At 38.1% G+C, this 24,522-nt stretch overlaps 1 protein-coding gene and 1 non-coding gene across 14 annotated transcripts in view; both read left to right on the top strand.

Annotated features, from left to right (window-relative positions):
- CFAP206 (cilia and flagella associated protein 206) overlaps positions 1-24,522 on the top strand; it is a 72,970-nt gene that overhangs the window by 40,677 nt on the left and 7,771 nt on the right. For 6 of the 13 annotated variants that reach the window (XM_077750303.1, XM_077750304.1, XM_077750308.1 and 3 more), the window contains 9 exons: positions 5,598-5,710; positions 6,311-6,394; positions 9,135-9,225; positions 10,641-10,829; positions 11,618-11,776; positions 13,026-13,234; positions 17,050-17,169; positions 18,854-19,052; positions 21,220-21,360. In XM_077750303.1, coding sequence (XP_077606429.1) covers positions 5,603-5,710; positions 6,311-6,394; positions 9,135-9,225; positions 10,641-10,829; positions 11,618-11,776; positions 13,026-13,234; positions 17,050-17,169; positions 18,854-19,052; positions 21,220-21,360 — 1,300 coding nt within the window. In that variant the 5' untranslated portion in view covers positions 5,598-5,602. The other 7 variants (XM_077750305.1, XM_077750312.1, XM_077750311.1 and 4 more) reach the window with 6 other exon arrangements.
- Positions 21,602-21,705, top strand: LOC144220203 (U6 spliceosomal RNA). Its single transcript, XR_013331661.1, has one exon. It is a non-coding gene; the product is annotated as a U6 spliceosomal RNA (small nuclear RNA).

Here is a 24,522-nt window from a genome sequence, read left to right as displayed (position 1 = left end):
TCCAAGACAAAGCTGGTGGGGGTGGGGGGGTGGGGAAGGATACAAGTCCATAGTAAGGATGTGCAAGCCAGGAGAAGTGGAGAATTAGAACCAATAATTCAGAATAGCACAAAAGGCTAAAGGGTATTTCCAAAGACACACTTATTGTAGGTAGCAGTTACGGTTTGAATTTGCCTGAATGTAGCAGAAAACTTAAATACAATGACTTAATGAGGTAGAAGTTTACTTTTTCTGATGTTATGGGAGGTCCAGAGGTAGCTAGTTAAGAAGACTGATATGACTGCTCTATAGTATCACCAGGAACTCAGATTTTTGTTCAACCCTCCTTAAGGTGTGGTCCTCATCTTCATGTTCACAATAGGCTGGAATTTCAGCTAGTACAATCTCATTTCAAGTACAAAGAAAAGGGAAGGAGATAGAGATAGACATAAAATGAAAGGACTTTCTCTGATACCCTATCTAGTGATTCCATTGATAGCTCATTGGCCAGGACAATGTCACATGCCACCACCCCTGGATGAAAGAGGGGGTAAGATATCTTTTTGTTTTGTTTTGTTTTTCAGTATGGAACACTGTCATTCACAACACAATCACATAATCAAGTTTAGTAAGAAGGAAAAGAAAATTGATATTAAGTGGGCAATTAGCAGTATCAGACACATTCGGGAAGTATTTGTGCCAAGATTTGTCTATTCATTTAAAATTATACTAAAAAATTAAAATAAAATTGTACTTAATATGATGACATTCTTAGCATCTTAAGAATATTTAATATTCTAATTTATAAGTAATACCTGCTCATGAAAGACATTTCAGTAGATATCTTAAAGTATAAAGAAGAAAACAGCCATAATCTCATTGCCCAGATAGCACCACTGTTAAGATTTTGCTAGATCACTTTCCTTTTGGTTGCTTTACCTTGTATATTTAGTTTCCAAATTGCACTCAGTCTCTACAAATAGTCCCCTCTCCCCATTATTTTTTTCTTCATTTTGTTTTATAGGCAATATATACCCATTATAGAAAATCTAGAGATATTAGACAAGTATAAAGAAATAAAAATAATAGCTTACTTATATTCAGATAAGGAATAAATAAAATAAAATGAATAATCGGGGTGCCTGGGTAGCTCAGTTGGTTGAGCATCTGACTCTTGATTTCGGCTCAGGTCATGATCCCAGGGTCATGGGATCCAGCCCTGAGTTGAGCTCTGTGCTGAAGATTGATTAAAATTCTCTCTCTCTCAAATAAAGAATAAAATATATATATATAATAATAATAAATAAAATGAATAAAATTTTACCCTTACTCAAATACAAACACTGCAACTGAGGTTATACTGTGTACACATTTTGCATTTGGCTTTTAAAAATATAAGACAAACACTTAAGGATTTTGTTTACATTATTTTGAATATCTGTCTAATATTTCACTTTATCAACATTCTCTAAGTATCAGCTATTTAGATTTCCAATGTTTTACTATTATCTATCTTGCTACTCTAAACATCTATTTTTGCACAAGCTTCATCCACATTCTAGGAAAATTTTCTAGAAGGGGAAAATAAATAAATAAATAAATAAAATAAATAAAATCCTTTGATATTATGACTTTCACTTTTTTGTATTCATTTATTTCCTAGTAATCTGAGAAAGTCTTTAAGCAAATCATATCCCATACACAGTTGACCCTTTAACAACATGGATTTGAATGGCACAGGTCCTCATATATGTGGATTTTTTTTGTCACAATACAGTAGTGTAAATGTATTTTCTCTTCCTTATGATTTTAATAACATTTTTTTCCTCATTGTAAGGATACAGCGTATATTACATGCAACATACAAAATGTGTGTTAATCAATTGTATTATGGGTAAGCTTCTGGTCAACAGCAGGCTATTAGTAATTAAGTTTTTGGGGAGTCAAAAACTTTTGATTTCTGAGGGAGGATGTGTGGGTTGGAGCACTTAACCCCAAAGATGTTTAAGGGTCAACTGTCTTTGTTTGCTGTTTCAGAAAAATTCTGGCAATAGCCTGTTTGAAAATAAAACTTGTTGATACTAATTTCTAGTATCGGTTTAATCCTATTTTGTACTTTCACATCATTAGGCAGGCCTAATGAACATTACTGTTAAGGAACAAAACCTCATTATCCCAACTCTGGTCATGGGTGTGTCCTTATCATGTGCTTCCTGAATGTGCGGTTTTTCTCTTCTGGCAGCTTACACCAGCTGTTCTTCCTTTGAACAGGGCATGAAGTTAAACTGTGATCCTTTTTTTTAAAAACAACTAGATACTTTTATATAAACTCCATACAGCCCCTCCATTTTCTCAGCCTCTCCAAACCGGATCCTGTGTCTCCTGACTCCGTTTTAAAGGCCATAGATTCCCACACTCGCAAGTGTTAGCCTTAAAAATAAAGCTGTAGGTAGTGCCTCGGTGGCTTAGTTGGTTAAGTGACCGACTTTTGATTTGGGCTCAGGTCATGATCTCAGGGTCTGTGAGTTCCACCCCTGCATTTGACTCTGTGCTGACTGCATGGAGCTTGCTTGGAATTCTCAGTCTCCCTCTCTCTCTGCCTCTTCCCCCCAATAAATATATAATTATTAAGAAAAATAAAGCTTCAGTTAGTTCACTAGCAAAATGAGTTTATTCAGAAATAACAGATGGCTGCAATTTGGGATAAGACAGTTAAGCAAAACCAACAACGCAAAGGAACATTATTTAATTGAGGAGGAGGAAGTTGGGAGGGGCTGTTTTGAATAAAAGTCCACTGGAGAAAAGCACGAGTTTAGGGCGATGAAGGTTTCTCATTGGCTGAGTTGCAGGGGTAGTCAGTTTCTTATAGGCTGCAATATACATCTTTCTCTGTTGGGGCCTGTAATTGGTGATTCTTTCCTTTTGAGGGTTCTGCTGTTGGAAGTCTGTAACTGACAATTCTGCCTGTGATTTGATGGTGGAGACCTAGGGCCTCCCCCTACCAGGCTCCCCTTCTAGCCTCCCAAGTGAGCTTTAGTGAGGTTTCCTTTTGTTAATTTTTCACAAAAATAAATACTCTTTTTTTTTTGGAAATCTTGTGTTTTTAAACACTTAACCACTGAGGTGTAGTGAACCTGCCTTTCTCTACCTCTGGTTTAGGACCTTCCATATTTTGTTTGTTTCTGTCTTAAAAACATCCTTGCCCATACCTCACGGGAGCATCTGCAGTTTGGGCCCACCCTCGCCGTCCTACGTTGGTCCCGCCCCTGCCGGCCACGCCCCTGCCGGCCGCAGCGTTCCATCTCCATGGTTACCGGGCTCACGCCGAGGACCCTGCGGCTTACCCTGAGGTTGGGCAAAGCCGGGGAAGAGGGAAACAGTCGTATAGACTAGCCGCTAGCTCTCCAAGGCACGGTAACCCCCCACCCGGGGCTCTGCGCCCCTCAGCCGCGAGGCGGGAGCATGGGCAGCGGGTAGAGCCTCTGGGGCTGGAGACTGTGCAGCCTCGGTTGAGACTTAACTGTCGGTCAAAACTCCTTTCCTGGTGCCTAGGCTGAGCCGAAACAGGCTGCTTCCGGCTGGAGTCGCCCAGGTCCGCAGGTCAGACCTCTAACTCGCACTGAGCGGGCATCTGAGCTTCGGGTCTCTGCTGGGTGCTACTCGCACCCCTAAAGGGCAGAAGTCGGGCTTCCAGTGGGGCGGAGGAGGGTACTACAGGGAGTCAGTAGCGAACCCACGCGCCGGGCTTCACGTCATTCGCGAACGCGCACAGACATGGGCGCGCACGTAGACCGGCAGCTAACACTTTCTGAGTACTAGTTACACGCTGTTTTTTGTTTTTTTTTTTAATGTTTTATTTTTTGAGAGAGAGAGAGAGAGACAGCGTGAGCAGGGGAGGGTCCCTGAGAGAGGGAGACACAGAATCCAAAGACAGGCTCCAGGCTCTGAGCTAGCTGTCAGCACAGAGCCTGACGCGGGGCTCGAACCCACGAACCGAACCGTGAGATCATGACGTGAGCCGAAGTTGGACGCTTAACCGACTGAGCCACCCAGGCGCCACAGGAAAGAGAATTTAGATGAACCAAGCAAAAATTGTTTTCCAAGAATCTTCTATAATTAGTAAAGTTTACTTACTGAATATGGTGGAATAAGCGTTTCGTCTTTCAAACTAATCTGCCACCTGCAGATCGAGCTGGTGTTTCTCATTAGATCTACCTCCCCAATACCGTTTAGTCATCCAATTAAATATATACTATAAATATACTTTTGGTGACTACTCTCATTTAAATTGTCAACCTAAAAACAAGAAACCAGTTCAAGAGGCAAGACAGTTGTTGGGATAAAAGGATTGGGGGCGGGGATGTACAGATTTATGTAGAAACCCAAATAGTGTACTGATTAAGGGAGGTGACCTCAGGGTTTTTATGGGGGGAAAAAGTTTAGGTAAGTTTTTTAAAAAAGCTCATTGGTGCTGACAGGCAGGGCTAGATTTATACTTCATTCATTGGTCAGGTGAAGGAGTCCCTAGTCAGAAGTTCGTATTTATCATCATGCTTTTCAAACAGGATTTTCTTGTTCTTGCTGACTTCTTGGAATGTTGGCAGCTTGGCTTAATTCAAAGATTTAGAAAAGGGGACATGGGAGGCAGTTCCCTTGAAATGGCTGCTCCTGCTCTATTTTAAAAATGCCTCTAATGTCGTTTTCACAAAATGGGAACTATTTCAATCCCACTTTGAAGATCCAGTTGCTTTCTTTCATCAACAAAATCCCTCATTTTTATAAGTATGGAAGTTTTTTAAATCTTTATAGAGGCTAATAAATGCTAATAAGTTGATAAATGTATTACTCCTTACAAATATAATGAGAAATCTAAAGAGGAAAAATCATATATAAGTACTGTTATGGTGGTCAAGAATTGCACAGAGAGTAGAGCAAGAAGCAGGACAGAGTTTATATACTCTTCAAGGGAGGAGAGGGGCCATGTATCCAGAGAGAGGTCCCCAGAGCTTCTTTTGGGATGGGCCTTCTTTTTTTTTAAGTTTATTTATTTATTTTGAGAGAGAGAGAGGGAGCAAGCAGGGTAAGGGCAGAGAGAGATGGGGGAGAAAGAAAATCCCAAGCAATCTCCAAACCACCAGCACAGAGCTTAACGCAGGGCTTGAACTCACAAACTGTGAGATCATGACCTGAGTCGAAGGTTCAGAAGCTTAACCAACTGAGCCACCCAGGCGCCCCTGGGCCACCTAGCCTTTTAAAGGGTTTGTTTGTTTGTTTTTCTTTTTTAAGACTGTGAGAGGGTTGCAGCTGGGCCCATGATGGGTGTGGCGAGGGGGTTGATTCTCGGCCTGGTAGAGCAAGAGGTAGCAGGTTTCTCCAGAGGCTCTGTCTCGGGCTCGTCTGACATGTGGGTTGTGGTCAGGCTAGAGAAGAATACGTTTTGTAGTTGGGGTCTATTTTCTGACAACGTAGGGCCCTGTGACCTAGAAAAACAAAGAGTTAGGGCCACATGCAGCACCTGTGAATTTTGTCTGTAAGCTTGGCTGGGGGTCCGGGAGGTGATTGTTGCATAGAGTCATTTCAAATACAATTTTTAAAAAAACAATCATTGTTTTATTTAGCTAGAATGCCTCCCACTCAGGCCGAAAGTGTTATAAAGAATATCATTCGAGAAATAGGACAAGAATGTGCAGCCCATGGAGAGATTGTTTCTGAAACTCTGGCTGCTTTCATGGTAAGAATGAATATTTTTTTGAATTACTGCTTTATTAAAAAATAGCCTTAAGTGGTACCTGCTTCTCTTAAAATTCTGTGACGCTTACCTAACTGTTATTCCATTGAAAACATTGAGACCATTGGAAAAGTTAGCAAAAAAATGTTTTTCTGTGAAGCATGTCAGTTCTAGATATATAGAAACTGATTTAGAAGTTACTGATTTGTTTTGGAAACATCAATAATGGCATTTGTCAGTTTTAATGTGTATTTTTGTTCACTGTTATAAAAATTATTCATTGCCTTGTCTTTCTATTCTTGCTTTTGGTTTAACGATACACAATAAAAATGTGATGAAATATTCAGATAGTTTCCCAATCTAAAGTCTAGTAGCTGCTTTCAAGTTATTTCTCCATATAATTCTTGAACACCGTATTCAAATTTGATCTTATTGCTTCCTTTCTTTGACTTCTAATGAAGGTGCTGATGAAATGGATGATAATAAAATCAGCTGAATAATCAACCCCTGAGTAATCAGGAGGCAGCTATTTAAAAAATAGAAACAACTTGTTTCATAATTATATGAGATAAAATGATTTAATAGATTATTTCCTACTTGCAGGTGAAAGCTGTTGTCTTGGACCCACGTAATGGCTTTAACATGGATAGAACCCTCATGAAAAGTGATGTACAGAAACTCGTTAAGGTGCTTATACAACAATTCTCAATTTTTAAATTATTTATTTGCAGTTCTGAACACAATATTTGTATTAGCCATTAATGCCTTGTTTCATGAAACAAGACCCTACCAACTAGTGGTACAAACAAATGTGAGATTTATTGTTTCTTATAAAGTCTAGAGATACACAGGTGGTTTTTCCTGGCTTCCTGAGCCAACATTGTGCATAGCTTTCATCCCATGGTTACAAGATAGCTACTCGGCCTCTAGGTAGGTGTGAGGGCAGAGGGCAGAGGGCAAAATATGTGTGTCAATTGGGTCTGTCACTTTCTATTCAGAAAGTAAGAGCTTTCTCAGAGTTTTTCTCATCTGCTTATATTTATTGACAAGAATGATACTGCAAGTGAGCCTGGGACATTGATTTCTTTTTCTTTTTTTCAGTAGAACAGCTTTTTGCCCCAGTCCGGATNAATTTTTTTAGTGTTTATTTATTTTTGAGAGACAGAGTGCAAGCAGGGGAAGGGCAGAGAGAGAGGGAGATGCAGAATCCAAAGCAGGCTCCAGGCTCTGAGCTGTCAGCACAGAGCCCGACATGGGGCTAGAACCCACAAACTGTGAGATCATGACCTGAGCCAAAGTTGGACACTTAACTGACTGAGCTACTCAGGTGCCCCACACTGAGAACATTATTAACTGACATTATTAACAGTATAAAATATTATTAATAGTATAAAATTACATAGTACCAAATTAAGATTCATATAATTATTGATTCAGTGTAATTTGTGTTTTACAATTCTGACACTGTAGCAAATAATTCATACTTAGATATCAAGTATATGTGCCTGAAAACTAGTTTTAAGAGCCAACGATGGCAGGAATTTTTTAGATATCATTAGTTTTTTCACATGTTTTAAGTTTGACTCAATATAGGTGCTTACATATTTATTTTCTAAATATTTCTGGATGTAGTTCCTAAAAATTCAACATTTTTTTTCTCCCAGGCTTAATGATTTTAATTTTAATTCCCTCCTTCCCACAAAGGGCTTTAAAGAAGCTTTGCCAAGCTTGTGTATGGATATTTTCTGGGCTCAAACAGTTGGCAGAGAAAATTTTCATCACCGCCATCTTCTCATAGCCAACAGTTCACATAATGGAGTCCAGGTCTATATGCAGCTGCCAAAAAGATTGGGAAGAGCTTTGGAAGCCTGGAGCTGGGGAATATGTTGTTGGGATGACTCTTCTGCAGTAGAGATGCATGATTGTGCAGGGCAGCCTAGAGCTAGGTCTTTCTGTGATGATTGTATGTATTGAATGTATGTATTTTGAGAGACAGAGGTCACAGGTGGAGGAAGGGGCCGAGAGGGAGATTGAGAATCCCAAGCAGGCTCAGCGCTGTCAGTGCAGAGTCTGACTGAGGGCTTGATTTCATGAACTGTGAGCTCATGACCTAAGCCAGGATCAAGAGTCAGTTGCTTAACTGACGGAGCAGCCCAGGAGACCCTCTGTGCTGATTTTAAATGTGGCATGAAACCTGTTCTTTGCAATAGGGGAAAATGGCTGGATGGTCAGTCAGAAATTTTATTGGAAAGCTCTGGAGGAAAATCAAGGAGAGGCAGAAAATAAATTTTTCTCTTGTTCAGTGGTCAAGAAGAGGTTTTTTTTTTTCCTATAACTCAGCTAAGTTGGAAAGAATCAAACTCAATTTACTTTTAATATGACAGGTACATAAATTATCACTGTACATCTTGCTTCAGAGGACAAAGATTGTTTCCTTTTTTCTCTTTGTTTTTTTTTTTTAACGTTTTATTTATTTCTAGGAGACAGCATGAGCAGGGGAGGGTCAGAGAGAGAGGGAGTCACAGACTCTGAAACAGGCTCCAGGCTCTGAGCTGGCAGTCAGCACAGAGCCCGACGCGGGGCTCGAAACCACGAACCGCAAGATCATGACCTAAGCGAAAGTGGGACGCTTAACCGACTAAGCCACCCAGGCGCCCCTGTTTCCTTTTTTCTCAATTAAACATCATGTGGATGAGCTACTTTTTGTATCTGTGAACTCTATGTTTAGAATAGTACTTTTCCACCTGGAGGGATCTAGGGGCACAGGCTCCGTAAAAGCACATTGTCCAGGTGTCGGTCTTGCATTCAGTCTCCATCCTCCCAGGAAAGCAGGGTTGGTGCTTACGGAGGTGCATGGAAGGTGCCACCGCTGCTGTGCCTGCCAGCTGTAGATATAAAGCCTAAGGGGTGAGACAGGAAAGAGAGAAAAAATTCAGGTTGATCTAAAGGGGCAAAGCAGGGAAGTAGAATGGGCCATCTATGTGGGCAGGAAAATGAGAGAAAGCAGACCAGGGAAGAAATGTTGAAATAAAAACCAGAGCCAGAGAGACTTTGTGAGCAGAACAGCCTTTTATAAAATAAAAGTCACCCCCAAACTCAACAAAGAAGGAGTGTTGTTTAAGAGGCTCAAATAAATAGCAATGAGGGGCTCTAGATGACCTCTAGACAGGAGCCTAAGCTTCGTGGAGCATTTGCCCTCATCCAGACTGCATAGACTAACCAAAGCATCAAGTTTCTCACCTTTGACTAGACTCCTAGCCACCTGGATATGGTGATATTGTTGATCTCAGGAAATTAACTTCTTACTTAGTAAATGGTGGTGGTGGGGTAAACTATGAAGTATGAAGTCCTCAAGAGCAATAACTGTAGGAAATACTTGAATTTCAGAAAATATAACTAGAAACATCTGTGGGATATTCTTTTCTAGCTTTGTGTGTCTCGGCTGTTGGATAGTAAAAACCCATCCCTGGACACCATTAAGATGCAAGTCTACTTTGATATGAATTATACAAGTCGAGGTAACATATCCACCTATCTTGATACCCTTTTTAAAGGATTCATATTGTATTGCAAGTAATAGGACTTCATCTGGCTGACAATGATTAATTTTTTAATCTATCTTTTGAAAAGTTTTCCAACTTTGAAGAATATAATGAGGGTGGAAATGCTCAATGAGAAAAACATTAATGACCTTTGTGAGTATTAAAAGTAAAGTCTAATTATTATGCCTATGATAGTTATGCTTCCAAGTCCATTGTGTTTTAACCATTTTATCACCAACACTGTAATTAGAAATTAAAACAACCAGCCCATTGAAGTTAAAAGTTTCTAATTTGCTGATTTTTTTGTTTTGGCTTTATATTATTATCTTCCAATGCTTACTTAAATTAGGTAACTACCCCAACATGAAATGAATGCTGGGAAATTTAAGTTTATTTATTATTATTATTTCCTTATGTAAATAGTTTAATACATACATCGAAGACACACTGGAAACGAGAAAAAGGAAAATACATTCCTCTCTAGACTAGATTCCCTCTGCCCCACTGCAATACCATTATTATTAACCATTTGGTGATGTGTATTGAACTTGCAGTTATGCTACATATATAAGTTATATATCTTGCCTTTTTGCTTCATAATAATGAAATGTTAAAGTGATAAGTGATCATGGAATTTATGAAATTGTAATTTAGATATTTAAATTGCATAAAGTTCTCAGCTGTTTTTGTGGTAAGAGTATAGGTATGTGGTTGGTATGTTAATTATTGCCCTCGTAATAGTAAAATGGGATGTCTTACTGAGTTAGTTGTAGGAATTGTCCTGTGTGAATTGTGGCTTCTGCCACAATTAGGCCTAGACCTCATCATATCACAGGAAGAGGGGAGAGGGCTATAGTTCTCGATGCAATATCAGATTATCAGTAATGCTATTCAAAGGAAATTTATCTAGACCTAAAATAATCAAACAGGAACATTTACACTACATATATGTATATTTATACTATGTGTGCTTGCGTATAGTATACTACCTGGGCTTATGTGTGGTGTAAATATATATATAGTATGCATATTTCTACTATGTGTGGTTTATATCTATATCATAAATTGTCTTTTATACTTTTCCTGCTTAATTAGGTTTTAGCCCCCTTGGCTATTACTGTTGGACTGTCTGTTGAAAGTCTTATGTAGTTTGACAAAGCATGCTATTTAAAGAACTGTAATAAATCTTTCCTATTAGATTTTTGCCTTGAGGTTACTTGCTGGCCACTGTTTATTTTCTATTGTGATTATTACACCTTAAGAAAACACTTGTTTTTGTGCAATAGAATTGCCATACCCAAGCCATTTTTTTTTTTTCACCTGGTCCTACTTTCTTATGTGATGAGAATTCTAAGTCAAATATATGGAACGTTGTCCTTTGCCAATTTTAGAGGAATTCCTTGAAGAACATCACCGAATCTTGGAGACTAGATTAGGCTCTGTTGTCAGAGAAATTACAGATAACAGAGCATGCACTAGAGAAGAATTGGGAAGCCTCTACCGAAAGGTTGTCAGCTACGTGTTACTGCGTTCTGGGCTGGGATCCCCTACAGATATCAAGGTTGTCAGAGAGGCAACAGGTAAAAAATCTATGATTTCCATCCCATTTGTGAAAAGATATGAACATTGTATCTTGTAAAAGATGTTAAATTAAAAATATTGAAGACCGAAGTTCCCTTTTGATCTGGAAAAAAAAAAAATCAGTGCAAATAAGAGGTTAAAACTTAGCCAGACTCCTTTTACAGTGTGTATGAACTCTAAAACCCAAATAGCATCTCTGGAAAGTGCATATTGTTAATCTTCTTAGAGCTGCACATGTCCAGGGACCCATCACTCCTCACGAAAGAAACACTGGCAGTGTGATTAACAGTGCCAGGCTGATTTGGTAATGGGGACTGTTGGGAAGGGAGATTTCATATTGATGAAAGGCATTGCATCTGTCACCTAAAATGGTTGATGGAAAAGGACACTATTTTATCCTCAGGAAGTATTTCCCTTCTTTGATAATTTAAGGTAAGGAAGAAGCAAGATTTCTAGCCTATTTATGGCTTTCTTCCACAATTATTTTAAAACAGTGATTCTTCTACTCAGAATCCTAATTACAAAGCTTGTTTTAATGCCCATTGTCAAAAATTGCTGATGGGTGCTCAGTCATTGAAAATAGACACAAGGCAATGGCATTATTTTCAATAGCCATTGAAATTGGCATGTGATAAATTTTGTTATATATTCTGTAAGCAGGTATCAGAAATGTAAAGAATCACATAAGTAGCTTTGTAAGGACAGGCCTCTTTCTGCTGAAAGCTCTGGTTTGGGATCTGATCTCTTTATTCTACCATTTTGTTGTTGTTTTTGTGGTTTGTTTTAGCTGCTCTACAGAGTATTTTCCCTCAAGCTGAGCTTGGGACCTTTCTAACACTTTCTAAGAAGGACAAAGAACGCCAGCTGAAAGAACTCACCATGATTGTTACTGGGATTCGTTTATTTAACCGAGACTGTGCAAAGGGAGGCGAAGGCATTGATGACTGTAGGTATATCATTTGGTTAAGTCTACAATTTTTGCAAGTTTAAAATCTAACTTGCACAGTGAAGAAAATAACGTACAGTACTCCACCGGCATTCTTAGATTTAAGGTGTACAGTTCTGACTCTACCTTAGGCACAACTAGTGTTCATAATGTATTGTGATATTTAGTTTTGCCAGGGCAAGACTTGCAGTATTGTGTATCATGAAGCTAGTGTGGGAGAGTGAATCAGTAGAAGGAAAGAGGGGCCTGCCTGGAAGCCAGCCTCCCTAATTCACTGGGCTCTGTATTCTTTATTCCAAGTCAAATAACCAAATAAAAAAAAAAATCACCCTGAAAACAGTGGCTGATGCAGTTAATGGAATGCAAAGGTATAAGAAGAGATATCTGCAAATCTGTAAATCCAGGAGCATTTACTGTGCTGTTATATATTTAATGCATTCACCATGTATAAGGTTTCAAAGCGCTCATGAAATATTTGATCAGGGCCTCAGTAGAAGGAACTTCCTTATGAGTTTGATATATATGTAGACTCACTGAAAAGGTATTAGTGTCTTTTACCAGATCACCTATCTAGTACAATAGGGTCAGTTCTTCTATTTTAAAAACTGTTCTAGAAAGTCAAGTTCCCACTCTTTATGAAGTTCCTTATCTGGCTAGACTGTTCTGTTTTTTTTTTCAGTATCCTGATGAGTTTCTTTTTTTTTTTTTTTAATGTTTATTTATTTTTGAGAGAGAGAGAGACAGAATGCCAGCAGGGGAGAGGCAGAGAGATAGGGAGACCTAGAATCCAAAGAAGGCTCCAGGCTCCGAGTGGTCAGCACAGATCCTGACACGAAGTTCCAACCCATAAGTTGAAGTCTTATGCTTAACTGACTGAGCTATCCAGGCACCCCAGGATCCTAATGAGTTTCTTAGGTCACACACTTTTCATTTTTACAAAATAATGCCTTTTCTAGCGGTACCTGATCAGTAGCACATAATACCGAAGCCTATATATTCTTTAGATTCCTCTATATTTTAGTGGCAAAAACTGACCTGCTGTACAATGTCTTTTGTTTGGATAGGTTCTCCCCTGCCCAGTTCTTTATTTCATGATGTGGGAAGAAATGTATGAAATATATACCTTCTAATTATTAATTTGGTTGGGGAAATAAACTAAACTCAAATGACTGCTCAAAATATGACCACTTGGTAGGCTCCTTCTTCTTTGTAGATTCTTTCATGTCTCTCAATATACTTTTAAAAACAGTGCCAGCTATTCTACAGGAAGCGATCCCGGCCACCACTCAGCACATTGATTCCCAACTTCAAACTGCCCAGGACCAGGCATACCGCTACACAGCCATCCTCGAGAAAGTAGCAAAGAACCCACTCATGAGTATGGAGCTTCAGCCATTTATGTTAAAAGAAGCACTGTATAATGTGCGGCAATATGAGATCTTCCTTCAGATCATTTTGGTGAGTAAATGTCATAAGATCTGGCCTTTTCCGTACATAATGCAGCTATTTTATATATTATGAGGCTAAACAAAAGGTAGAATCAGGTCATTGATAAAGGACACAGTCTTAGCAACTGCTCCATTTATATTGCATATGTAGGGCTGAGAACTAATATAGAAATGGGAAGTTGGATTTTTATTTTAATGAAAAATATTGGTAGGAATTAATTTCCATAGTTGTTGATTGTCTTTGGTGCTCAGTGGAATGATTGTTGGGTGCTGTAGTTAAGCAGTGTGTGTGTGTGTGTGTGTGTGTGTGTGTGTGTTAGTAATATTGCATTGTTTTCATGCAAAGCAAGTATCTGATGTATTTTTTGGCAGATATTTGGCCAAATAATTTTTGTGTAATTGTTATTGCAAAAGTTGATTGAAAAGATTTTTATTGCTAATATTTTTATTTTTTAAGTTTTTTTTAATGTTTATTTTTGAGAGAGTGGGGGAGGGACAGAGAGAGACAGACAGACAGAGGATCTAAAGTGGGCTCCGTGCTGACAGCACATAGCCTGATGTGGGGCCCGAACTCACAAACTGTGAGATCATGACCTGAGTTGAAGTCGGAGGCCCAACTGACTGAGCTATGCAGGTGCCTCTGTTTCTAATATTTTTAGATCTATTAAACAAGCCAGACAGTATCCCCACATAGTTGGAAAATAAGTTCAGTGGCAATTTTAGACTTTTTTTTTTTAAAAAAGTGGCAGAGCACTTTTCTTTCAGATAAAATTTTACTCAGAATCCTAAAAATGTAGAACAGGTATCTAGGTGAAAGGATTGAGGGACCTTTTCACCCAGTAACATCCCCATCTCACCCCAGGGTTCTAGGGGACACAGTTTGTTAACTGCATCTTGACAGTGCGCTATGCTCCTACCAGTCAATGTTTGTTTGTTTTTGTTTTTAGCTTTATGGAGATATAATTAACAACACTGTAAAATATTCAAAATGTACAATGTGACAATTGGATATATGTATACGTTATGAACCATTTCTTCCATTGAGTTAACACATTCATCCCACTGGTCACTGTTTACCTTTATACAATGTCTACTTTCCAAAAACTGTGAGACTCAGGGTTAGTGAACTGTCTTTTGTATGAGTGAATACCAATGGCTTGAACAACAGAACAGGATGTGTTTTGAACTCATATCTTGGTGACTTGATGCTACTTCTGGATGCACTTGATCTGTCTTCTTTCCTTATCTTCACTGTAGAGAATAGAAAGATAAACATTCAGATGACATGACTTCATTGCAAGAAACTAGGAGGTGGTCCTTACAACTGACCTACTATCTAATTGCCTTCAGAAACTGTAAATCAGCTATTCTAAACCAAATCATTTTTTTAAATGTTTATTTATTTTTGAGAGCAAGAGAAGGAGAGAGAGAAGAAGGGGCAGAGAAAGAGGCAGATAGAGGATTCGAAGCAGGCTTCAACAGCAGAGAGCATGATGAGGGGCTTGAACTCATGAACCACGAGACCATGACCTGAGCTGAAGTTGAATGCTCAACTGACTGAGCCACCCAGGTGCCCCTAAATCAAATCATTCTTAAGAATGGATATTCCTCTAACATTGACTAGTGGCTATCAGCCTTATCTAACTAGTCAGATACTGAGAGGATTTTATAATCAGTTTATCTTGAAGTGCATGCAGATCTACAGGAGTAAGAATCTCACATTTACTTGGTCATCTGTGTTTGGAAGGGATACCATAAGAAAGAACTTCCATTAAACTGTCACACTTAATGTAGGGATGTTGTAGAGAATGTCATCCATTATGTAGCATCTTCTCGGAGCTTTCAATTGTGGATCGTATTCAGCTAATTTCCAGACTGAAAGTCTCATTGTTGTTTTCATCCTCAGAGCTAGAGGGATAGTGAATAGAGTATATAAGCAATGAGTGTGGCCTCTGCAACCAGAGTGATTGTGATCTAATCCTGACTTTGCCACTTTACTCAATCTGTGTCTTGGAGGAAATTGCTTAACTTCTCTATGTCTTGGTTTCCACATCTCTAAAATGAAGTTAGTGATAGTCTTCAGTATACAAGTAAGGTAGAACAGTGCCTGGCTCATAGTTATTAGCTCAATAAATTGCTGCTGCTTCTGAAAATGTTTATTATTTTAAAAAATATTTTAATGTTTATTTTTGAGAGAGAGAGAGAGAGAGAGAGAGCAGGGGAGGGTCAGAGAGAGAGGGAGACATAGAATCTGAAGCAGCTCCAGGCTTTGAACTGTCAGCAGAGTCAGATGTGGGGCTCGAACTCACGAACCATGAGATTGTGGCCTGAGCTGAATTCAGACACTCAACCAACTGAGCCACCCAGGTGCCCCAGATAATGTTTATTATTGCCACCATCATCCTGTTAGGACTTTAGCAAAATGGCTCTGATTTTATTTCTGGAGGGGTATGAACTGAAGAGTTCTTATTTTTCTAGACAGTATCACATGTCTAAGCCCTTTGCTGCTTATTCTATTGAGAAAGTTAACTTTCTGATCTCCCCACTCTTTGTGACTGTTTTCTATTTATATCCAAGTTAGTTAGCATATAGTGCAACAGTGATATCAAGAGTAGATTCCTTAATGTCTCTTACCCATTTAGCCCGTCCCCCCTCCTACAACCCCTCCAGTAACCCTCTGTTTGTTCTCTTATATTTAAGAATCTCTTATGTTTTTGTCGCCCTCCCTGTTTTTGTATTATTTTTGTTCCCAGCTCTTATGTTCATCTGTTTTGCATCTTAAAGTCCTCATATGAGTGAAGTCATATGATATTTGTCTTTCTCTGACTGACTAATTTCGCTTAGCATAATACCCTCTAGTTCCATCCACGTAGTTGCAAATGGCAAGATTTCATTCTTTTTGATTGCAGAGTAATACTCCAGTGAATACATATATATATACATCTTCTCAGTCAGTTGGGTCTCCGACTTCAACTCAGGTCATGATCTCACAGTCTGTGAGTTCGGGCCCCACATCAGGCTCTGTGCTGTCAGCCCGGAGCCCACTTTAGAGCCTCTGTCTGTCTGTCTCTTCCCACCCCTCCCCCACTCTCTTAAAAATAAACATTAAAAAAAACTTAAAAAATAAAAATGTTAGCAATAAAAATCTTTTCAATCGACTTTTGCAATAACAATTACACAAAAATTATTTGGCCAAATATCTGTCGAAAAATACACCAGATACTTGCTTTGCATGAAAACAATGCAGTATTACTAACACACACACACCATTGCTTAACTACAGCACCCAACAATCATTCCATTGAGCACCAAAGACAATCAACAACTATGGAAATCACCTTATTTTCAGATTACTATTGTCATAGCAGAAATACATTGTTTTTCTTTCAGTGATGTGATTTTTAAGATGTTCTGCATTCTTGGATGTCATTTTTAAAAATATTGGTATCAAAATAGTTTTCAGAGGACCACCTCATTAATTTTATCATTGAGGAGTGGGAAAATAACAGCTGAACAAAGTGTGTCATAGAATCCATTTCTCAGGAACGCAATTGTACTGCATATAAAAGAATACCTTGAGGAAAAGAATACCTTTGGGAAAAATTATAGCTATTGTATTTCAAAAGATTCATCCATCCAACAAACATTTCTGGAGCACCATCTGCACGCCAGTACTGTTCTTGGTTTAGAGATATCACAGAGAATAGAATTTCTGCTCCCTTTGTGCTTACCTTCAGGGGATGTAAGGAGAAGGTAGAGCTTGAAACACTTGAATTTTGTAGTGAAATTTAAAAAATATTAATGCAAATCACATTGTCTTCACAGTCAGATATAATTACCTGTGCTCAAGAAGTAGAAATGATGATAAAGCAGTTAGGAGCCCACCTGGAACAATTAAAAATGACTATAAAATCAAAGACTGCTGTCCCAACATCACAAGTCTTTGTAAGTATTTGCCATCAACTTTGACCTTGCTTAAGAGTGAACATACTTTATCAAAAAGAATGAAATCTTGCCATTTGCAACTACATAGATGGAACATTATGCTAAGCAAAATTAGTCAGAGAAAGAAAAATATCATATGACTTCACTCATATGAAGAATTTAAAATATAAAACAGATGAACATAAGGGAAGGGAAGCAAAAATAATATAAAAATAAGGAGGGGGACAAAACATAAGAGACTCTTAAATATGGAGAACAAACAGAGGGTTGCTGGAGTGGTTGTGGGAGGGGGGACAGGCTAAATGGGTAAGGGGCATTAAGGAATCTACTCCTGAAATCATTGTTGCACTATATGCTAACTAACTTGGATGTAAATTAAAAAATTAATTAATTAGTTTAAAAAAGAGTGAATATACCTTTGAATCCTATACAGTCAAATCATAAGTTACCATCATTATATTGAATCACTAAAAATATAATATTTGCTTTTGTACAAGGTGATCCTATTCTTTATGGTTATTTTGTAGTAATCGTATAAGTTGGATGAGGGACTCCCCTCCACAGGCAGTTGCTACTGAAGGAAATGCAGGTGTATATTATGATAGGCGTAACACCAGCATAGGCTGTGTGAGTCCATAATGCAGTGTCGAAAACATGTTCGCAGGAGCTGGTTAGAAATTGCCTTCAGCAAAGGGGTGATACGACTTGTGTCCTTTATGAAGAGACAGAGCTAATCACGGTGTTTACCAAGTCTGCACTTACACTGCCTTTCTGATTATCTGCACCATCTTAGGGGCAAATCTGGTAGCCCTAAAGAGGTGTAGGATGTACATGCAGTATTTTACAAAGCATTGAGGTTCTGACAAGTTTGTGTAGCCATTCCCAATATTAGGTTTCACAAAAAAAGAAAAGGCTAAGTTGTTTTATTTATTAGTAAGGCCTGATTGATTTTTTATATGTTTGCTCTATAAGTCAGTGACCTTTAGTATGAATAAAAAATATTTTCTCTCGAGGCACCTGGGTGGCTCAGTAGGTTAAGCATCCGACTCTTGATTTCTGCTCAGGTCATGATCTCATGGTTTGTGGGTTTGAGCCCTATGTCGAGCTTTGTGCTGATAACGTGTAGCCTGCTTGGGATTCTCTCTTTGCCCCTCCCCCATCTCTCTCTCTCTCTCTCTCTCTCTCTCTCTCCCCCATCCTTTGAGCCTCTCTCAAAAGTAAATAAAATAAACATTAAAAAAATATTTTATCTCACTGACCTAAAATCTTTAACTTGCAGCTCACAAGATATGCCCCAAGATATATCTCTAGGCTTTCAGGTTCTTTTAATCATGACTGAGTCAGATAAATCTAATAGTAGTGAGTCATATTTAGCTTTTTTACAAAAAGAAGATATTTCCTCTTGGTTTTTTGAGGTCAAGCATCCATAAATCTTTCTTAGGTGATCAAATGTGTTTGGGTTTTTTTGGGTAAACTAACTTTATGACAATTATACCAAAATAAATACAAGTTTGTTTCTCATGAGTCCAGTTGCTATGTAGATTTCGTTGTTTAACTTCATGAGACTGACTTATCTTTAAGAAGAATTTCTTTACAAACACAAATTTGTATTTGTTTTTAAAAGCACAGTGATTTGTAATTTTATTAAACAGTTACATTTTGAACATTCTTTTCTCTTCTTCAGCCTACCTTCATTGCACTTTCCAATCTGTGGACTAGCTTCCAGGATGAAACTGTTTTGGTTAGTGTCCTCAGTAATTTAACAACTCACCTTGAGCCATTCTTGGGTACTCATGAACTCCTCTTTCCTGAGAAAGTAATGCAGAATCTTCTTGATGGACTGACGGTGAAGACCGATGTGTGTAGGATGAAGGAACACATGGGTAATAGAAACCATCCTTGACTTCCTCTATCTCTTAAAATTGCCTCTAGAATAAAGGCACTCTTTTGTTTTAAAATTTTTATGCTTGGAGTGCCTGGCTGACTCAGTCGGTGAGAATTCAACTCTTGATCTTGGGGTCATAAGTTAGACCCTGTGTTGCTTTTAAAAAAAGTTTGCTTAAAAAAAAAGTAAAATTTTTGTACTCTCTCCTTTTGATAAGATTTTGAAAATCTTCCTTGATTAAAAGAGTACTAATATTCATTATGGAAAGTGCAGGAAACAGAAAATATATAAGCTAAGTATCTTACTATTCAGTAATAAGAATTATTTTTTAAAAATTTAATGTTTATTTATTTATTCTGAGATAGAGAGCAAGTGGGGAGGGGCAGAGAGAGGGGGGAGAGAGAATCCCAAGCAGGTTTCACGCTGTCAGTGCAGAGCCCAGTGCAGGGATCAGTCTCACAGACCATGAGATCATGATCTGAGGTGAAATCAAGAGTTGGCTGCTTTACCTACTGAACCACCCAGGTGCCCCCAATAGTAAGCATTCTTAATGTTATTGTCAGTGTTTTGGTTAACAATGATTTTCCTTGCTTGTTTCTATTGTAGTCTTAGTGATTTTATTATTGATTTATAGTAGAAAAAGATATTAATGCTTGCCATATTTGGAGCTCTAGATATTAATGCTTGCCATATTTGGAGCTCTATTTCTTTAGAATTCTATTTGCCATTCATCTACCGCAGATTCAGGCTGAAATTTATAAATAATGAATTTTATCCCTGTAAAATTGAGCTTATTTTAGGCCCTTTAAGAGGTGCACTGAGTCTTATAGGAAGGATGTCTTTATCAACAAATTGCTTTTTAATTTTTTGGTATCTTTTGTCTTTATTAAAGACAATGTAAAGTTCATGAGAAATGCCAAAATAGAGTGGGAATTGTTGCCTAAAAGAAAGTTTTTCCAGAAAATGAAATTGGATAATTTACTCTCTAAATTTCTTTTACAAATTCAAATTTTGTAAAAGTGGAAAATGAAAATGAAGTTGTAATTTCCATTCTTCAACTACTGGACAATAAAAAAAACCCCTGAAAACTAAATTAGAGAGGCTCCAAAGCATCTTTCCAGTTAAAGTTTTTCCTACTTACTTTATTAAAGCAGAATATTTACACAAATATTAAGTGAAATTAAAAAGTTAAAGTCACTTTGGCTCAGTCAGTTAAGTGTCCAACTACGGTTCAGGTCATGATCTTGTGGTTCGTGGGTTCGAGCCCCGTGTTGGGCTCTTTGCTGACAGCTCAGAGCCTGGAGCCTGCTTCAGATTCTGTGTCTCCCACTTTTTCTTCCCCTCCCTGGCTCATGCTCTGTCTTTCTCTGTCTCTCAAAAGTAAATAAATGTTAAAAAAAAAAAAGTTAAAGTCACTTCAACAGTAGATGTTAAACTTACCCATATTGGCAAGACAGTTTACTTCTTGGAGTTAAACGTGTCATTTTCCACCATATGTCACAACTTTTTATTCACCAGAACACTATCATGTTACTGTTCCAGTGAATTGGGAGACCGAATGTTCTTCTAAAAGAATTTAATTAACATTTGCCACATCTCATCTCTGTTTTGAGGCTTTCAGGCATAGCACGAAAAAAGAAGGAAGGTTTATTTTCCCTAAAGTATGCATTTACTTTTAGTTGTAATCACAAGGGCATTTACGGTATTGCTGTTTTGATGTAGAGCCAGACCCAGAATTGTAGTAGGATTGCAAAAGCTAAGAACCTTTGGGATCAATATTTTATAAATTGTGCTTGTGTAAAAAAAAAAAATGGAGATAATTTATCACATGTGAATAAGTAAGCAATCACCATTAGGAAGGATTTTTTAAAGTGTAAAGAACAAAAATTGTGCACCTTGTATCAAAATTAAATTACTAAGAGATATTTCCTTGAATCTTTCTGCCCAGAACATTCTCAGCTGTTTCAGGAAGCAATAGTCCTAGGACAGAAGCATCACACTCAAAGAATTTGCCCAGCTAGTCTATTATGAAGAGCCATGCAGCCTTGAATGAAGTCGATCTCTCTATTTTAGTCACACAGCAGCCAGTCTTTTCTGCTCATTTTCTTGGGTTGTTTACTCTTCTCTTTGATTAAAGTTTTTCTTGTCCTCCTCTCTCATTTCAGAAGATAGAGTACATCTGGTGGATTTCAGAAAACAAGAATGGCTTTTCCCAGAAACAACGGCCAATTTTGATAAATTGTTAATTCAGTATCGAGGATTTTGTGCTTATACATTTGCTACGACAGATGGTCTTCTTCTTCCAGGTATATTGTGGGAAACGATATTGCTTTGACTTCCCCATTTTTTCTTTAAATAAAGCCATCATTGTCACTTACTTACTCATTTTTTTTTTACTTATCATTTTTTAAAACTTTATGGGATCTGATGATGAACTAGGAAAGGAGCCACAAAGATGATCCAGACCAAAGCCTTTATCTTTGAAGTGCTCACAGAATAATCTGGTAGACTGACATAAGCAAGAATTATACACAAATGAGAAGTGAGGTGCTTGCTTTGGCAGCACACATACTGAAATTGGAGCAATACAGAGATTAGCACAGCCGCTCTGCAAGGATGACATGCAAATTTGTGAAGCATTCCATATTTTAAAATGAAAACAAAAATGATAAGTGATGGAATGTATATATAATGAAATCTGGATGCTACATTATCATAAAGGAGAAATGACTCATATGCCCAATGAGGGACTCCAGAAATTCACACAGCATTATTAAAATAGATCATCTTTCAAAACCATTAGTTAAAAGAGCAACACTAATTTGGCTGATTATGCTTATTAAAAAATACTCTGTCACTTTATGGTTATATTCTGTTAACATAGATCAGAATTTCTTTATAAGTCAGGTCTGTCTAAGGAAATGGCCAATATTTTGGCCAAGTAAAATCTCTCTGTATATAATACTAGAGCTTCTCCCAAAACAAAGAGAAAGTCAGAAAATGAAGTGAAATAAATTATTATCCAAAAAGGCAGTATGAATTGGAAATAAAAAGTCAGCTAGGGCTAGAATGAAAACAATTCGACAAAATTATTTCTAATTTACCTTACACCATTAACCTCTTTCTTCCTTTTCTTCTTTCTTTGTTATTTCTTTTGTTTCGTTATATTGTGTGGTTGGATATTACTTTTTTTTTATTAGAAAGAATTATTGGAACTATATACAGGCTAGAGAGTGCATATGAGGGGAGGGGCAGAGAGAGAAGGTGTGAGAGAGAATTCCAAGCAGGCTCTTGCACTGTCAGGACAGAGCCCAGTGTAGGGCTCAAACTCAGAAGCCATGAGATCATGACCTGAGCCAAAACCAAGAATTGGACTCTTAACTGACTGAGCCACCCAGATGCCCCTAACTCATTTTTTATGGTATTAGATTTTTCATAATGGAAGTAACAGAAGGTTTACCATAGGGAGCCAACAGAACAAGAATAGTATTCTGAGGGCCCATGAGGATCAGTGATACTAGCTGGAGGGGGCTGGTGGTAACAATCTAAAGCCATGAAGAAATAAAAAGTGATGGAATATAGATGGTTTCTTTCTTTCCTTCTCTTTTCTTCTTTTCTCTTTTCCTTTCCTTTCCCCCTCCTCCCTTCCTCCCTCCCTTCCTCCCTCTCTTCCTCCCTCTCTCCCTTCCTCTCTCCCTCCCTTCCTTCTTTCCTTCCTTCCTTCTTTCCTTCCATCCATCCATCCATCCATCCATCCATCCATCCATCCATCCATCCCAAATAAGAAGGGAAGGGAGTCATGAGAGACACAAACACAGAGAAACATGGCTGTAGGGTCACAATGGAGGTAGCATGATATAATTGGAAAAGCTATGAGCTAAGGTTCAGAAGAGCCTGGCTTCTAGTCTAGGAGGTCTGTTTGGCCCCTTCAAGCTTCTACTAACTGGGATTCTAATAGAGAGAAATAGGAAAGTAGAAGGGCTTGGGAAGGCTTTGGGTTTCAGAATTCTCTCTGAATAAGCCAGCCCTGATTATTTCGTTCACTACATTATTTCTATTCACTACATTATTTTCTGGGCAGCAGCAAACTACACTAACTCTGATGGGTTCTATAGGACTTTTCTCCTTCCATTTAGGACTGCAGACCACATGGCTTAAACCCCGAGGCTTACTAACTAGTTAGGATCTTTTTCAATGACTTCACCGGTTTTATTGTCAATCAATTTCGCTTGCTCACTACTCCAGCCCACTGGCNTGAGCTGAAGTTGGATGCTTAACCGACTGAGCCACCCAGGCTCCCCTTTTTTGCTATTTTTGAACATCTCAAGCCCATTTTCACCTCAGGGACTTTGTCTTGCTATTTATTCCCTCAACTTTGGAAAACTCTATCTGTCCCCCAGATAGCTACATACCTTGCTCCTTCATTTTATTCAGCCTTCCTAGATCACCCAATTTAAAATATCAACTACATCCTTCTTACTTTTATTGTGTGTTTAAACAGCTTTATTTGTTTATTTTTGAGAGAGAGAGGGAGAGAGAGAGAGAAAGAGAGAATGAATCTTAAGTAGGCTCCACACCCAATGCAGGACTCAGTCTCATGACCCTGAGATCATGCCCTGATGCAAAATCAAGAATCAGCCGCTTAACCGACTGAGCTGCCCAGGTGCCCCTTGGCTTTATTTTTCATCTTTTTTTCTGCAGTACTCCCTGGCCTATGGTATATTTGTTGATTTGTTGAGAGCAGCAATTTTGTTTTCTTTTATTTCCTCAGTACCAGGAATAGGGCCAATAAATTTTGTTGAACAAATGAAAAAATAAATTAGGCAGGACTGCTGTTTCAGATATAATTCCCACCAACTATGTGGATATTTAATAACCCACATTTTTGTAGTATATGTTCACAGTGGGAAATACTTTCTAACCTAGAGACTTGTATTTTGGGAGTACCTGGCTGGCTCGATTGGTAGAACATGCAACTCTTGATCGTGAGGTTGTGAGTTTGAGCCCCATGTTGGGTGTAGAGATTACTTAAAAGTAAAACTCTTAAAAAAAACTTGTATTTTGGAAAAGATATCCCATTTTTGTAGTTTTTATAGAGCTGTTTTTAAAATAATGCTTGTAGTAGTTAGTTTAGTTAAAGGAGATTTGAAAAAAACCACCAGATGACTAACATGGCTTCTCATAAAAGATTTTCAAACACCTTATATCTGGATAGTAAAATAATTTTTACATATAACCGTATTTTAAAATTAATTTAATATAAATTTCACATAAAATAGAATTTAACAAAATGTATAATTTAAAATTGCTAATTGTAGGGGCGCCTGGGTGGCTCAGTCAGTTAAACGTCCAACTTCGGCTCAGGTCATGATCTCACAGTTCGTGGGTTCGAGCCCCGCATCGGGCTCTGTGCTGACAGCTAGCTCAGAGCCTGGAGCCTGTTCCTGATTCTGTATCTCCTTCTCCCT

Source organism: Crocuta crocuta, unplaced genomic scaffold (assembly GCF_008692635.1).
Source record: "Crocuta crocuta isolate KB4526 unplaced genomic scaffold, BGI_CrCroc_1.0 scaffold9, whole genome shotgun sequence".
Lineage (NCBI taxonomy): Eukaryota > Metazoa > Chordata > Mammalia > Carnivora > Hyaenidae > Crocuta > Crocuta crocuta.
This window is presented reverse-complemented; position numbering and strand designations above follow the sequence as displayed.